This window comes from Octopus sinensis, linkage group LG13 (assembly GCF_006345805.1).
Source record: "Octopus sinensis linkage group LG13, ASM634580v1, whole genome shotgun sequence".
In the NCBI taxonomy this organism is placed as follows: Eukaryota; Metazoa; Mollusca; class Cephalopoda; order Octopoda; family Octopodidae; genus Octopus; species Octopus sinensis.
In genome coordinates this window covers 46,220,579-46,237,869 of record NC_043009.1, presented here as the reverse complement: position 1 = coordinate 46,237,869, position 17,291 = coordinate 46,220,579, and the positions used below count along the sequence as shown (strand labels likewise).

Here is a 17,291-nt window from a genome sequence, read left to right as displayed (position 1 = left end):
TTGCAGGATATGAAATGCGTTTTTCATTCTCGGACATTTTAACGCTAAAAGAAAACAAAGATCTATAAAAGGAGTAATGCAGGATCAATTTAAATAACAGTAGACAATAACCTAAGTTTGTGTCTCAGTTGAATTTCAATATTTTGGTTATGCTACATTCACAGCTCTTTCAGTGTGAGCTGCATTGCCATATATGGCTATTGAGCACGCTTGCTGTCTCTGATAGGTTGTATGACTTCCGTATGCGGCTTGAGTTTTTAAAAAGGTGTTAATGTTTTCACTTGTGTGTTCGCTCGCAATTTTAAATACAACATAGAAATTCAGTGCTAATACAAAAATACGGATTTAACAGTCTCGGTGAGCACGAGTAAGTACTGTCTGGTAAACGATTGTCGTTCGTGATGTTCGCTTTATGTGCATGCCGTTGTTTGACGAACGGACAGCAACTAATCCAATAGGACGTAGCAACCTGTTGGATGTTGTTGGCCTGAGACTTGCGATGTTGTAAGTCATGGAAATTTGAGGTTCGAGTAATTAAGTAATTTATTAATAGCTATATGGGGATGGATGGAAGCACTCCGTCAGTTACGACAATAAGGGTTCCGGTTGATCCGAATCAACGGAACAGCCTGCTCGTGATATTAACGTGTAAGTGGCTGAGAACTCCACAGACACGTGCACCCTTAACGTAGTTCTCGGGGATATTCAGCGTGACACAGAGAGTGACAAGGCCGGCCCCTTGAAATACAGGTACAACAGAAACAGGAAGTAAGAGTGAGAGAAAGTTGTGGTGAAAGAGTACAGCAGGGATCACCACCATCCCCTGCCGGAGTGTCGTGGAGCTTTTAGGTGTTTTTCGCTCAATAAACACTCGAATTGAAACTGCGATCCTATGACCGCGAGTCCGCTGCCCTAACCACTGGGCCATTGCGCCTCCACTAATAGCTATAATACTATCCATGTATAAGAAATTCACGTATTTTTAAAATTTAATTTTTGACAAAAAAGGGTTCTTTATACACGTTAAAATGCGGTATATACAAATACACACATACATTATATATATATATATAATGGACGATTTTTTTTGAGTCTAATAATACCCTGTACGCCTATTTGATTATGAAGATTTACAAACATACTTTCCCAGTGATACTCGGTTTACTTACCATTATAAATAATACCAAATGTTCTTTCTCAAACCTTTCATAATGTGGTACAAGTCTTTGGTGTAGCAATTGCATGCGGCTGAAGAGGGCTTTCAAACTATCTGTTATGTCGATTATGCATTGATGTAAGGATAAGTTGTTTTATAAAAGCTCGAAACATGTGTACCGCGACATCCTTTGTGTCCTGTTTTTCATTTTATTTCATTTGATGTATATATATATATATAGAGAGAGAGAGAGTGAGAGAGAGAGAGAGATAACATACACACACACACATATGTATATATATATATATATATATATATATATGCAAATATAGTAATAATAACAATACTTGGATGGATTTTATAGACATTTAAATGTTTATAAATTCCATCCAAGGGTTATTATTGTTATTACTATATTTATACTACATTACATCGGTACAACTCAATGCAACCCCAAAACGGTTCACCTGTCAGCATCATTAAACTTTGGCCGGCTTTATCTACACATTCAAAATGTTTCCTGTAAACAAATTTTAAAAAGCATATATACAAATATATACATACACCCATAAATACACACACACATACTCATATAAACATACACACATGTACAAATATATATATATATATATATATATACACTCACATAAACGTATACATGCACGCACACACACACACATATATATATATATATATATACACATACATACGAGTGAATACATACGCAAAAATACACATACACACACATATACATACACATATAAATACATATGCATATGTATGCATATATATGCACTATAAAAATACACTACATGCATTCATAAATATAATGGACACTCATTGGGTTCCAAAATTAATTGAAACTACAATAATAGATAATATTGTTAGTCCCACTGGCATCTTGGGCAAGTGCCTTCTACTATAGCGACGAGCAAACCAAAGCCCTGTGAGTGGTTTTGCTAGATAGAAACTGAAAGAAGCCCGTCGTATAGTATATATGTATGTAAGTATGTATGTTTGTCCCCACCACAACTTAACAAGCAATGTTGTGTTTACGTCCCCGTAACTTAGCAATTCGGCAAAAATGACCAACAGAATAAGTTCCAAGCTTATAATAAAAATACGTACTGGGTCGATTCGTTTGACTAAAATTCTTCAAAGTGCTCCAGCATGGCCGTTGTCTAATGACTGGACCAAGTAAAATATAAACGATAAATGCGTTGTATGGGTTATAGTTGAGACGGTGTTGTTGCTGTTTAGTCACAGTTCAGCTCATGTCGAACAGACATGATCAAATGCATCCCAGCTGTCATTTTCTCATCCAAATCCGACGCTGTGTTCCAATATAGCTTTCTATTTAAGACGGTATGATGTGATTTAAAAAAGATTCGTCTGTTATTTCTAGCAGGACGAATGACTGTGTAGAGATCCTATCGGTGATGGTAGTTGTATCAAAGACAGCAGAGGGTGTGGTTGTGGCTATATTTGGGGAGGTGGTTACCGTTGGTACGTTTTCACCTCACCCTGTCCATAATTAAAAAAACTTCCCACCCCAGGATATTCTAACGGAAGAATCACCCCCCACCCATCCTGTCAAAATCATGTGACCAATATAAAAAGAATAAACAGTGTCGAAGACAAAGCGAGGTGTACATAATTCTTTATATAAAAAGGTGTGTAAATGTTTACAAACAATTTTTAGAACATTTTAAAATATATTTTACATTCAAGTTTACCAGATCATGAGAATATTCAGAGTTTATGAATGAAAAATGTATAATTCTATTTAAAATATCACACACAATAAAGTAATTTCAATTTTTTTTAAATGAAAATTTTATTAAGAAACCTAATTCTAATTAAAACTAATTCGAAACAAGCTGTTTTACCACTACACCTTCGATTAATTCAAGGGAGATAATTTTGGTAACGTTATAAACGAAACTAAATTCTATATTAAGCTTTGAAAACTCTTCCACATTGAAAGAAGGAACATAAAAAGGAAAATTAAATTAAATTTAGATATTTCTTTTAATCTCATTGGAAATTAGTTTATTGATTAGTCTATCTGTTTTAGCAACAGCCCACTGGATGTTCTCTATAAAGTGTGTGCTTAAAATTTCACTTTCTCTTTTTTCTCTTCATTTTTAATGGTTTCGTTTTATGCCTATCTTGCACATAAAAGAGCTTTTAAAGTGATATTTCGCAATTGCTCATTGTGTTGCTAGCACTACTACTCGACCTCGTAAAATTATTAATGGCTGTAAGTCAGACTTTTTCTTTATTGTTATCAAAGAGCTGCTTTTATATGTAAGTTTATCGCAGTATGTCGTCAACCCACCCCCGTTCTTTTATTTCATCATTGATGACACTTGAAATTATCTTCATAGGTTGTTGCCCCAATAGTTAATAGCTAATTGCAATATTTAGGAGTGTATTATCACAATGTCATTTGCTCCGATACCATTATTATCAGTTAAATTTCAAAATCTACCACATCTTGAGTCATAACAAGCCACACCGGTCATTAACCGTTCCAGAGCTCACAGTATACCTGAGTGAAACATAAGAGAAAAAAACAACACTGTCGTATCAAATAGTTTTTGTCTCCTGCCATTTATCTATTGGTTAGAATCATTCATAAATAACTTTCGGTAAACGAAAGTGATATATCATAAAGGTAAAGAGAAACTAGTTTGAATTAATAAACAAAATTAGATATGATCACATTTAATTTCTGATACTTTGTGAATGCAAAATACAACCTGAGTGATGGGGATGAAGGTGGTGGAATATAAAATAAAATATATTCAGTAAAAACAAAGTAAAGCTCAGCTTCAATAGAGATCATATGTATAAAACAGTGTTAAAGTTTTGAGTATCAATTAGATATTTTCTTCAATACAAACATTCTGTCAAGTCTTTCAACAGTATTTGTTGTTTTTATTGTCATTTTATTTATTTATAAGTGGTGGGAGGAGTCATCTGAAGAACATTTTAAAAACAACAAGGAGTTGTTTTTTTATATATGAGTGTTTTGGTAATAGTGCGAAGATATTAAATATATATCACTCATTTTTAATAACATAAATAGTTCAGAAGTGAAATAAAGATTAAAATAAAGTATTCACAATGGTGAATGAATGTATTTATTTTGTGAAAGCAAGTCATAAATGCTATAATCAGATGGGTAATAACTATGTTACTCTTAACTATATATATATATATATATATATATATATATAACTAGCAGTTTTGTGTGTGTGCGTGTGTGTGTGTAAATATATATATATTTTTTTCCTAACTTATGGTATCTTATATGACCTATACACACGCACACACACACACACACACATATATATATATATATATATATATATATAAAACCAGCAGTTGTGTGTGTGTGTGTGTGTGTAAATATATATATATTTTCCTGACTTATGGTCTCTTACATGACTTATGCACATATATATATATATATATATATATATATATATAATACTAGAAAATAATTTAATGCTATTGTAGATACTAAATTTCGGATAGGGTTGCTACCTGAATGTAACATAAAATATGATTAGTTCTATTTTTTTCCTTCACAGGATCCTTCGTCTCACAGAATTTAAAGATACTGAAACTATGAATAAAGATTGGAGGCAAAATATATAGTGAAAGGTGCTGTTCTTCAACAAACAAACACACACACATATTATATATATATATATTTACTGCTGACAGAAAAGTGAAATAAATAAATTAGTATTTTAATTGAAGATAGTTTCTCTTTCATGAGTAATTTTTTTGTTCTCATTTCTTTGTACAGATATTTACAATTTGTACCAAATTTTGGTAAAATTTGGCAACAGTAAATTCACATATCAAAAAAAAAAAAATGAAAAAGATAGACCATTTACATTAAAGTTGAGCATTTCCTTTTCACCAAAGTCCAAGGTAAAAGAAAAAAAAATTGTTCAAATATGAAAAATAAATAATTTAATAAATTACCAGTAAAAAAATGTTTAAAAAAAAATAATAATGATGCCTTTGATTTGCAGTTAGGCTTTTGATAAGATCTGCCTTCAGATCCAGCAGTCAAAGATTAAGCATTGGTTTCACCAACTTGTTTCATTTGCCAAGGTTGCTGCAGTCAAACTGAAAGTAAAACAGATTGCGGTAACAAAAGATATAGAAAATATCTATTCAGATTTCTTAATTTCTAATTACTTTTTAATCAACAGAAAGCAACTTTCTACTTTTTAAAGACTAAAAGTAATAAAACAATATATATACATATGTTCATGTATTGAGTTCTCTCCCTCTCACTCATATGTCCTACCAAATATTTAAATAACACACACACTCGCTCATATACATCTTTTAAAAAAGTATGAATGCTTATGAATTTCTAAATATTGATTCTTTATACTATCACAAGATAGTTGGCATTTGGTGTGGCAGACCACACCATTGATGATGCCATGTTTAAACGACCCAGCCTGCTCTGTAAAGTGGTTGGCATTAGGAAGGGCATTCATCCATAAAAACCATGCAAAAGATACTTCGCCAGTTCTGGTGCCATGTGAAAAGCACCTGGTCTAGGCTGTAAAGTGGTTGCCGTTAGGAAGGGCATCCAGCCATAAAAACCATGCCAAAGCAGTGGAGCTTAGTGTAGTCTTGTCTTGCCAGCTCCTGTCAAGCCTCATTCAACCCATGCCAGCATTGAAAACAGGTTGCAAATGGTGATTCATCATCATCATCATCCTTTTATGTCTGCTTTCCATGCTGGCATGGGTTGGACAGTTTTACTGAGGACTGATGAGCCAGAGGCTGCACCACGCTCAATCTGATCTGGCAAAGTTTCTACAGCTGGATGCCCTTCCTAACGTCAACCATTCCAAGAGTGTAGTGGGTACTTTTACGTGCCACCAGCATGAAGGCCAGTCAGGCAGTTCTGGCAATGAGCAAGCTCAAAAAGTGTTTTTATGTGCTACCTGCATGGGAGCCAGTCTGGCTTGCCCTGGCAGGAAATATGTCACCAAATGGGAGATAATCACTTTTCAGACAAATATGGAGATCCTGCATATCTATTTCTTAACTTAGACATATTTTAATTCTTCCTTTGGAAGAACTACTTTGAAGGGCTATTAAATGTGGAGAATGAATGGGAGAAAGGAAGTCTCCCTCATGTGAACCCAACAGAGGGAGCAGCTATCCTAGTTGATAGCAGCATGTTAGATAAGGCAATTAAAGATATGAAGACAGGGATGGCTCCTGGGCCATCAGGACTCACTGCTGGTTAAGTTGGATATGGCTTAGTCACGTGTATAGTTAATCAGGTTATTCAGGAAAGCATAATCCTTAGAGACTGTTGCGAGAAGGGAGATGCCTCAGAAAGACTTAATTATGGAGGCATCAAATTACTGAACCAGGCAATGAAAGTTGTGAAGAGACAGTTATTTAGAGACAGAATTAGATTAATTTTGCATATTTCTGAGAAGCACCACTGATATTATTTTCAAAGTCAGGCAACTGCAAGATAAGTATTCAGCTAAAGGCATTTGTTGATCTAGAGAAAGCTTTTGACAGAGTACCTCACTATATAATATGGTGGTCTCTGAGGAAGCTAAGGGTAGATGAATGGCGTGTGAAAGTAATGCAGGCTATGTACAATGGTGCTGTTAGTAAGATAGTAGTTAGCCATGTGATGAATTTGGTGTACAGGTAGGAGTTCACCAAGGCTTGGTCCTCAGCCCCTCCAATTCAACCAAGCCATACCAGATGAATTTAAGCTCATGGAAACTACTATATGGTGATGGCCTGACTTTCATAGCAGATTCTGTAACAGAATTAGAAAAGAAATTCCAGGTGTGGAAACAGAACTTGAAATCAAAGGTTCTTGAAGTTAACTTAGCAAAGATCAAGGCCCTAGTAAGCAAGAAATTGTACAGAACCTTTCACCCTTCAGGTAAAAGGCTCTGCTTGGTATGTAAGAAGGATGTAGGCAGAAATTCAATTCAATGTACCAAGTGAAAGCTATAGACACACAAGAGGTGCTGTGAAATAGTAGGAAGATTAAGAAAGTGGGGTTTGTATGTGGAATATGTATAGGAGCCATAAAAGACCACAGAGAACACAGGAAACCAATTTCCTCAAATGTCCCAGAGGCTCTCTGGAAGTTGTAGATATTTTCTGCTACTTAGGTAACCTAATTAGCAGTGGAAGATGTTGTACAGAAAGTATAATTGCTAGAATAAGAATAGGATGGAAAACGTTCAGAGAGCTTTTACCTCTCTTTCACTCACAGAGTGAAAAGAAGATTGTATAATGCATGTGTGCAAACTGCAATGCTACATGGTAGTGAGATATGGGCCCCACATGTAGAGGACATGAAGAGACTAGAGAGAAAAGAATCTGGTATGCTCTGCTTGATGTGCAATGTCAGTGTACATGTGCAACAGAGCACTAGTGTATTGAGGGAAAAGCTTGGCATAAGAAGAATTAGATGCAGTGTGCAAAAGAGGAGATTGTGCTAGTTTGGTCACATGATACGGATGGATGAGGACAGCTGCATAAGCAAGTGCCAATTACTTAAACTGGAGAGAAGTTGAGGAAGAAGGAGACCCAGAAGATATGGGACAAAATGCTGAGCCTTATGAAAATGAAAGAGGACTGAGAAATGTGGTGCATGGCTGTACAAGGAAACCTGATCATCACAACAGAATTGGTATCCTAAAATCAAGGTACAATATAAAAAGCATTGGCCATGGTACTGATTGCCACATAAAAAGCACTGGTACCGATTCCACATGAAAGCACTGGTGCCGATTCCACATGAAAGCACTGGTGCCGATTCCACATGAAAGCACTGGTGCCGATTCCACATGAAAGCACTGGTGCCGATTCCACCAAAAAGCACTGGTTTTAGTGTCAAATAAAAAGTATTGGTGCTGATGCCATGTAAAAAGTAATAGTGCCATGTAAAAATCCCTGGTGACAGTGCTAAGTTAAAAGCAGCCAGTACACTCTGTAAAATGGTTGGTACTAGAAAGGGCATCCAGCTGTAGAAACCATATCAAAACAGGCTACAGAACCTGGTGCAGCCCATCAGTTCCTGTTAAACCATAGAACCCAAGCCAGCATGGAAAACAGACATTAAAAGATGATGATGATGATGATGTGTGTGTGCGTGTGCGCACATGCATACGTGCATGTGCAGAGTCATTTATTTGAAGTTGGTGATCCACTCCACTGCCATTCTAAGATTCACACATCTGTCAGAACGTACAAAAGTGACAGAATGGTTGGTGAGTAACTCATCACTTTCAAATGAATAAATACATTCTATTTAATGTAGTCAGTGCTTTTTCTCCTGCTAGTACATGCAGCGAGACAGAGAAAGAAACAGACAGATAAAGAGAGAGAGAGATGTACATGGATGGATGGTTTTATAGACACAAACAAATGGACAGGCAAGCATACAGATATTATTTGACTTACCTGCATAAAGTAAATAATTCTGTAAACATTTTGGCAAACCAAGAAACGGAACTGCAGACAGAAGCGTACGACCAAGCAGTTTACGAATATTCCTGCGGCAGATATATAACAGAGGCATCATCTTGTCTAGAAATACATACAAAACTAAATTTGAAATAGAGTTTTTCATTTAGTTAAGGAAGTAGTATTTAGGAATATATTTAAAGAATCAAATATATTCCTAAATTTAGAAGAATGAAGCAACTGATGTCCAAACTTGAACTTTTGTGGTATAGTGCACATAGGGAAAACATGAGCAAAGATGGGTTTCAATTTATAATTCTGAAGAACTCCACACTGTGTCCAACATTGGTTTTGCAGTGAGATATCATAGGGGCTTTCTTTCCTACAGTCATCAAATTAAGAATTATTTCTTTATTGCCCACAAGGAGCTAAACATAGAGGGGACAGACAAAGGGATTAAGTCAATTACATAGACTCCAGTGCGTAACTGGTACTTAATTTATCGACCCCGAAAGGATGAAAGGCAAAGTCAACCTCGGCGGAATGTGAACCCACAACGTAATGGCAGACAAAATGCAGCTACGTATTTTGCCCGCCGTGCTAACGTTTCTGCCAACTTGCCACCTTGGTCATCAAATTAAGAATATCAACTACATAATTCCTTCTTGCTTCAAAGAGCCTGCAAAAGAGCTGAGCACAAGCTCTCTCTCCACCAAAGCATTACCAAATTTGATCAAATGATTATAATATACTGTTTTATCTTCTTGTGTTCTCTCATAATTGTATTACAGGAATGCAAATCAACCTATTGCTTTATTTTTGCAATCCAGGGAAAAATATAAAGCCAAAGTAACTAAACACTGCAGAATATTTCATCTCAAATTCCAGTGAGTCTGCTACAAATTAAATGCTGTGGATGTTTTTGTTTGTTAGTTTATTTGTTTGATTTTGTCCTTGTTCAGTCTGGAGGAAGGGGCTATGCCTTGGCTTTAGAGGCCTTCAAGGAGAATGAAATTGATGTGTTTAATGCTTCATCTAAACTGTTGCATGTCAACATCTGCAGCAAAGATATGAGCAGAGAGAAAACTCCAGATAAAAAATTTTCTAAAGAGGAAGGACAGAACATAGTGGTTTATGTGGGGCTGAGGTAGGAGTGAACATAACAAAAGTGATGAGAGGAGAGTCAGAGTCAGAGGTGACTGAATAGAGGATGCATAACACCAGCCGGCTCTATTATGATTTATTATCAAAGCTGAAACCAGGATTTTGTAAGGTGTATATGTGTGAATAAGGGAGCAGATATAATTGACTGAATCAGCTTTAATATGTCACTTGTACTTATTTGAATACTAGCAGTATCACCCGGCGTTGCTCAGGTTTGTAAGGGAAATAACTATAAAGTATTTTTAGAGAGTTATAGCCAAAAAATAGCAAAAAAATGGAAAAAAAACGATGGTAAATTTTTTTTTTAGTAAAAAGGTCGAGTTGCATCCCCTAGACAGTCTGTGGTTTGTGTTTCTGATTCTCGACCCCATGTCGAATTTATCGATGTTTTTCAGAACTGGGGGAACTTTTCAAAATTTTCGCTGCGTTAGTTTTGAATCATGACATTGGGCTATGTGTGTGTCAAGTTTCATCAGAATCGGTTGAAAGCCGTGGTCAGGGTGAGGGTACAACCTGACAGACACACAGACACACAGACAGACAAACTGCCGTTTATATAGAGAGAGATTAAAAAACAAAAATTCTGTATGCCTGGCTGACAACAGCCTTGTGCTTGGATTTGGGAGACAAAATCTGGAAGAAGCATATCATGTGTGTGTTTGTGTGTATTTTCTACAGCTGGATGCTCTTTCTGCTACTAACCTTCAACTGCTTCTAAGCTTGGTAATATTTCTGAATGGCTAGGTCACCATAGAACATTGAAAATGAAGGACACAGTTGTGTATTTTGGTGACGCACGCACAATATATGTATATATATAGGGAGAATTCACACAAAAACAAAAGATGAAGATAGGTGGTGTAGACATCAAACAGATGTATTAGTATAACACTCTGGAAGTGAAAAAGTATTTAAAGTTTCGAGCCTATGCTCTTCTACAGAAAGGAACACAGAAACAAACAGGGAAAGAAAATAAAGAATGTGTAGTGACCAGTGATCTATCGTGGTGAGGCAATGCCTGCATTAAGAAGCTTGCTTCTGAACCACATAATTCCAGGTTCAGTACTACTGTGTAGCACGTTGGGTAAGTGTCTTCTACTATAGACTTGGGCGTGGATTTGGTATATAGAAACTGAAAGAAGCCTGTCATGTGTATGTGTGTGGGTGTTTAATCCCCCCACCGCCATCACTTCGCAACCAATATTGGCATGTTTATGTCCCTGTAAGTTAGTGGTTCAGCAAAGCAGATTGTTAGAATAAGTACTAAGGCTTACAAAGAATAAGTCCTGGGGTTGATTTCTTTGACTAAAACCCCTTAAGGTGGTTCTCCAACATAGCTGCAGCCAAATGACTAAAACAAGTGAAGGAATATATATATATACAATGGGCTTCTTTCAGTTTCTGTCCATCAACTCCACTCACAATGGTTTGGTCAATCTGAGTCCATAACAAAAAGCACCATGAACCTAGAATCATATGGTTGATAAATGAACTTTTTACCACACAGTCATTCCTGTGCCTATACCACATATATAAGCAGATGAAATACATTGTAAACAACAGCCCAGGATGGCCACTGTACTAATAAGTAATGTGACAACTAAAAATGGTATTGTTACCTGGTAAGGAGAACACTTTAATAGGAGTTGGTAGGTCTTCGCCTATATCCCATGTATCTTCAGCAACTACAAGAAATCGTCCATCATAGGAGAGACTAACAACAAAAGGATTACGTAGGCCCTGAGCTGCTCCAACAATTTCCCCGTCATATTCAAGATCAGGTGTTAGTCGTATCACACAGTTTCCTTCTCCATTGGATGCATATATACAACCACGATAAGGATCGGGGCAAAGGCCACTTGGATTGAAGCCATAGTCACTGTACTGGGTAATGACTTCTCCCTGGAGTGTACACATAACCAGTCCTCGGATGTCTTCATCACTAACAATTATCACATCTGGGCTGATAGAGCTGATGTACCACACAAAACCGATAGGTTTCTCTATGTCTCCCATTCGGTAGTTACGAAACATCACCTGAATAAAAAAAATTAACAAATTAGAAGTCACAGACAGAAATAAAGTTGAGACAATACGACTGGTGTGGGGCAGGGATGATTTGGATCTTTTTGGTTTGAACAGCAGTTTTTAACATAATTTCTAAGTAACTAAAAAATTTTAAACTTCATATACTGGTAGAATGTGTTTATATAAAACATCTTTTTCTCTTGGCTTTATTGAGAAAATTCTATGGTTTGTAAGATCTTTGTTGTTTTTTTGTCTTCAATTTCTGCAATTTCAACCAATCACTGACGTCTATTGAGGTAAAAATCATTCTGTGCTGTATGAATATGTCCCATGTTTAAGAAACAGATTGGGTTTATTTACATTTGTGAAGAAAAAAGATACCCTTCCCCCCACCCCTAACCAACCCTAACCCTAAATCGGATTGAAATGCAATAGATCAATACTAGGGTCATAATTATGGGTGACAATTTCATAGAAAAAACTGCCGTTCAAACCAAAAAGATCTGATGAGTTTCCTATAAAAACAATGGAGGGTTGAGTTAAAAGTCATTTCTTTTTATACTTATTTATATTTAACTTCACACTCTCTGAGCATTAACCTCATGAGATACAGGCTCCTAATAAACCAGTTACAAATTCACGTTATGATGGTGATTGTGACACTGGCAATCTTTCTGCGACTGGATGCCCTTCCTAACGCTAACCACTCCGTGAGTGTAGTTGGTGCTTTTTACGTGCCAGACGAGGCTGGCAAATGGCCACGATCGGATGGTGCTTTTTACGTGCTACCGGCACAGAGGCCAGGCCAGGCTGGCAAACGGCCACGATCGGATGGTGCTTTTTACGTGCCACCGGCATCCACTTCAGAGATGGGGAAAATTCGAAGAAATGAGCATTTCATGTACATTTTTTACATTTATTAACAGACATGACTGTGTTCTTAAGAAGTTTGCTTGCTAACCACATGGTCTTCTGTTTAGTTCTGCCGCATGGCATCTTGATCCAATGTTTTCACCTATAACCTGGAGCCATTTAATTGAAAGAAACCAGTCGTTCATGTATGTGTGCACATGTACATGAGCATGTGTGTGTGTGTGTCCTTGTCAGAACATCTCACTATATTTGTAAGTGAAAGTCATTATTCAAGTGGTGTCACTTTTGTTCCCAGTCTTCCACGAAAATGTGAAAGGAAGAGCATCCGGCTGTAGAAAACCTGCCTCATCAAATACCTTCTGACCATGTTAAAAAAGCCATGACAATGATGATTATGCAGCTAGCAAGGACACAGGCATACAAAACAAATTAATAATAAAGAAAGGAACTCCTCTTAATATTTAAATAATAAAGAAAGAAACTTCTTTAATTATATTTTTTCATGTTGCATTCTTTCTGTATGTAAATCCAGTTAATACATGCACATATTTTTCTTTCAACTATTCTTAATTAAAACAACGGTTAATGACCTGTCGGAATTGATATCAGTCATCATCATCATCATCATCGTTTAACGTCCGCTTTCCATGCTAGCATGGGTTGGACGATTTGACTGAGGTCTGGCGAACCAGATAGCTGCACCAGGCTCCAATCTGATCTGGCAGAGTTTGTACAGCTGGATGCCCTTCCTAATGCCAACCACTCCGAGAGTGTAGTGGGTGCTTTTTACATGCCACTGGCACGAGGGCCAGTCAGGCAGTACTGGCAACGTCCACGCTCAAATGGTGCTTTTTATGTGCCACCTGCACAGGAGTTAGTCCAGCGGCACTGGCAACAACCTCGTTCGAATGCTTTTTCACGTGTCACCAGCACAAGTGCTAGTAAGGCGATGTAGGTAACGATCATGCTTGAATGGTATTTTTAACGTGCCATCAGCATGGAGGTCCTGGTCACTAGTCATTGCCTCGGTAAGGCCCAATGTTTGAAGGTCGTGTTTCACCACCTCATCCCAGATCTTCCTGGGTCTACTTCTTCCACAGGTTCCCTCAACTGCTAGGGTGTGGCGCTTTTTCACACAGCTATCCACATCCATTCTTGCCACATGACCATACCAGCACAATCGTCTCTCTTGCACACCACATCTGATGCTTCTTAGGTCCAACCTTTCTCTGAAGGCACTAACACTTTGCAAGTATGCATACTGTCATTATACATCCATCAGAGCATGCTGGCTTCACACCTTGCGGGCTTATGCATGTCCTCAGCAGTCACGGCCCATGTTTCACTACCATGTAGCATGGCTGTTCGTACACATGCGTCGTACAGTCTACTCTGAGCGAGAGGCTCTTTGTCACCAGCAGAGATAAGAGCTCTCTGAACTTAGCCCAGGCTATTCTTATTATAGCAGTTACACTTTCAGTGCACCTGCCCCCCGCTACTGACTTAGTCACCTAGGTAACGGAAGCTATCAACTACTTCTAGTTTTTCTCCCTGGAATGTGGCAGAAGTTGTTCTCTGCACATTTTCAGTGTTATTCATAGCTCCCGAGCATCTGCCACATACAAAAACTATCCTCCCAGTTAGCCTTCCTTTGATATTGCTGCACCTCTTATGTGTCCATAGCTTACACAGGGTACATCTTATAGAGTTTCTACCTACGCCCTTTCTACAGATCGAGCAGGGCCATCCACCCGAAGGGATTTGTGGTTTGCCTGCCTTCCTACTTATTAGGACTTTGGTTTTAGCTAGGTTGATTCTAAGGCCCTTCGCTTCTAATCCTTGTTTCCATACTTGAAACCTCTCCTCTAGTTCTGATAGTGACTCAGCAATTAGAGCAAGGTCATTAGCATAGAGGAGCTCCCAGGGGCATCCTGTCTTGAATTCCTCCGTTATTGCCTGGAGGACTGTGATAAATAGGAGGGGGCTGAGGACTGAACCTTGGTGGACCCCTACCTCTACCCAGAATTCTTCACTGTACTCATTGCTAACCCTCACCTTACTGACAGAGTCCCTGTACATGGCTTGCACAGCTCTCACTAACCATTCATCTATCCCTAGTTTCCTCATTGACCAGCAGATAAGGGATCAGGGGACCCTGTCAAAGACTTTCTCCATGTCAACGAAAGCCAGGTACAGTTGATCCTTACTTTGTGTTTTTGTATTTTATTTACTTTGTTTAGAAAAATTATTTACTTTGTTTAAAAAAAAAATTATTTACTTTGTGTAAAAAAAATATTTATTTTGTATTTTATTTACTTTGCTAGGTAGTCATTGTAGGATCAACTAGTCATGACTAGCCAGCGCAGATGCGCGACTATGTGAGCGCATGCACCGGGACCACACTTCTTAAGTAGTACCCGGAAGGGTTTATGATCTGCACAGAAATAGTAAAGTAGATGAAACGAGGTTGAAAGACGAAAATTTCTAATCTGTACATCAGGGATCCGTTATTCTTCGGCAGGGGATTGAAAGCGAGTGGGAGTCTGTGTGCATGCGCTAGTTTATATAGGGTGGTGGTGGTGGTGGAGGAAGTCTTGGCGAAGCGAGTGGTAATCAAAAGAGGGAGACATACTGAAATATATATAGAGAGAGAAACAGACAGAGTAAAATAGAGAGGGGGGGAGTGGTCAAGAACACGTGGGAGGAAATATTGGGGGGGGGTGATCGGCTTAGCATAGTTTAACGAGACAGCAATATTGATAGTAAAATAGATTTGAAAAATCTGTGAGTTCTCCGTCAGACAATCTAAGACAAAATTTAGAGAATAAATAAGTGACTGTGTGATAAGACTTTAATGAATGAATCAATGAATATGTTGGGTTTAAGGAAATGCGTGAACTAAGCACCTCGAACTGGGAAGAGGGTCAGCTAATCATAGTTTAAGGAGACAGCAAATGTTGATAATAGTAAAATAGACTTGACAAAAAATCTGAGAGTTCTCCGTCAGACAATAACACAAAACTACTCCCAACTAAGTGCTAGACCTTACTGTTAAAGCCTTCAGCCATTCTTTGGTTTGTTAGTTTTCAAATTTATTTTATAAACTCTCTTGCACTTCAACAGAAATGATCAAAGTGAGCTGGACCGATGAAACCAATGTCAATGCGTTGCCAATCTATATTCATTTTATTGACCCAGCAAAGATGAAGGTAACGGATTTCAAATCATGTTAGGATCAATGGATACTTTTACAACTGTTACAGTCTTCTTTCACAATTCCAGCTGAAAGACAAAATAGTTTATAAAATAAAATAAAAACTAGCAAATAAACAGAATGGTTGAAAGCTTTAATAGGAAGCCTTCTCTGTTAGTTGCAGATATTTTTGTCATCATCATCATCATCATCGTTTAACGTCCGTTTTCCATGCTAGCATGGGTTGGACGGTTCAACTGGGGTCTGGGAAGCCAGTAGGCTGCGCCAGGCCCAGTCTGATCTGGCAGTGTTTCTACAGCTGGATGCCCTTCCTAACGCCAACCACTCCGTGTGTGTAGTAGGTGCTTTTTACATGCCACCTGAACAGGTGCCAGACGAGGCTGGCAAACGGCCACGATAGGATGGCGCTTTTTACATGCCTCCAGCACAGGGGCCAGGGGGCCATATTAATTATTTGTTATTAATTATTATGAAGTGTGCACCTCATACACTAAACATTATGATTTATCCGACCTTCTTAAAAACATAACCCCCCCTTCAAACCTCCATCACTCTTCCCTCTTCCTCTCTTCAGGCTTTAACCATCCAATAACCATAGCTAAGCATAAACCTCATTTATTTCATCAGTCTGAGGGGGTCCTTCTCAGAAGTTAAGGACAACCCCTTCTACCATCTCATGCGTTCAATACTACAGGATCCACTCAAAGTATCATTACCACAACAGTGTTCTACTATTAACTCCTCAAGAGTCGCTGTTGTCCAGCAGAAGGTTAACTCTGACTCTGCAGATCATCTCAGCCATGACCATCACGTCGTTTTCAGGTAAATAGAACTACACTACCCAATGTATCTTGTACTGGCATATGTCAGTGAAGGTAATTCGAGGGTTGTTTCTAACAAATCGAGTAATAGCGTAGATGTTCTTCGGCATATCAGAAGATCGAATGATGTGTGTAGCTGTAGGAATCGATATGTAAATGGAGTGATATTGACGTATCGTTTTGTCCTACCGTGAAATTGTTCTACGGAGGTTTTCGAATAGCATAGAATTAGCTTCGAACCGACTAGTTTCACTGTTTTTACAACATCGGATTGTGTTAAGTCGTCCTTACAAACTGCAGTGAGACAGTAATACAGAAAGGTTAACTCTTTCAAAGAAAAAGTTTAATATCAAGAGAAGTAACTTTGTAAGAAAATGAAATTATGATGTAAGGGAGATAATAGAATTGTTTATTTTTTCCTTTTAGTTCGAGATTCCTTGTGTAATGTCAAGGGAAAGAATAACATTGAAATATAGTTACACGTGGAGATAAAAACAATTTGTTTAATAAGCATCTCCAAAACTTGTCACTTTTA

General features: G+C 37.8%; 1 protein-coding gene across 2 annotated transcripts in view; it reads right to left on the bottom strand.

Annotated features, from left to right (window-relative positions):
- Positions 1–2,799: 2,799 nt before the first annotated feature.
- The window catches only part of LOC115218653, a 30,388-nt gene continuing 15,896 nt past the window's right edge, over positions 2,800–17,291 (bottom strand). Inside the window, exons 2-5 of one of the 2 annotated variants that reach the window (XR_005001689.1) lie at positions 11,440–11,857; positions 8,654–8,779; positions 4,622–5,308; positions 4,376–4,402 (exon numbers count right to left, since the gene is read on the bottom strand). Coding sequence is in view for 1 of the 2 variants with exons in the window: in XM_029788577.2 (XP_029644437.1) it covers positions 5,304–5,308; positions 8,654–8,779; positions 11,440–11,857 (549 nt within the window). In the remaining variant the exon portion in view is untranslated. Of the gene's footprint in view, positions 5,309–8,653; positions 8,780–11,439; positions 11,858–17,291 lie in introns of both variants that reach the window. The other variant, XM_029788577.2, reaches the window with a different exon arrangement.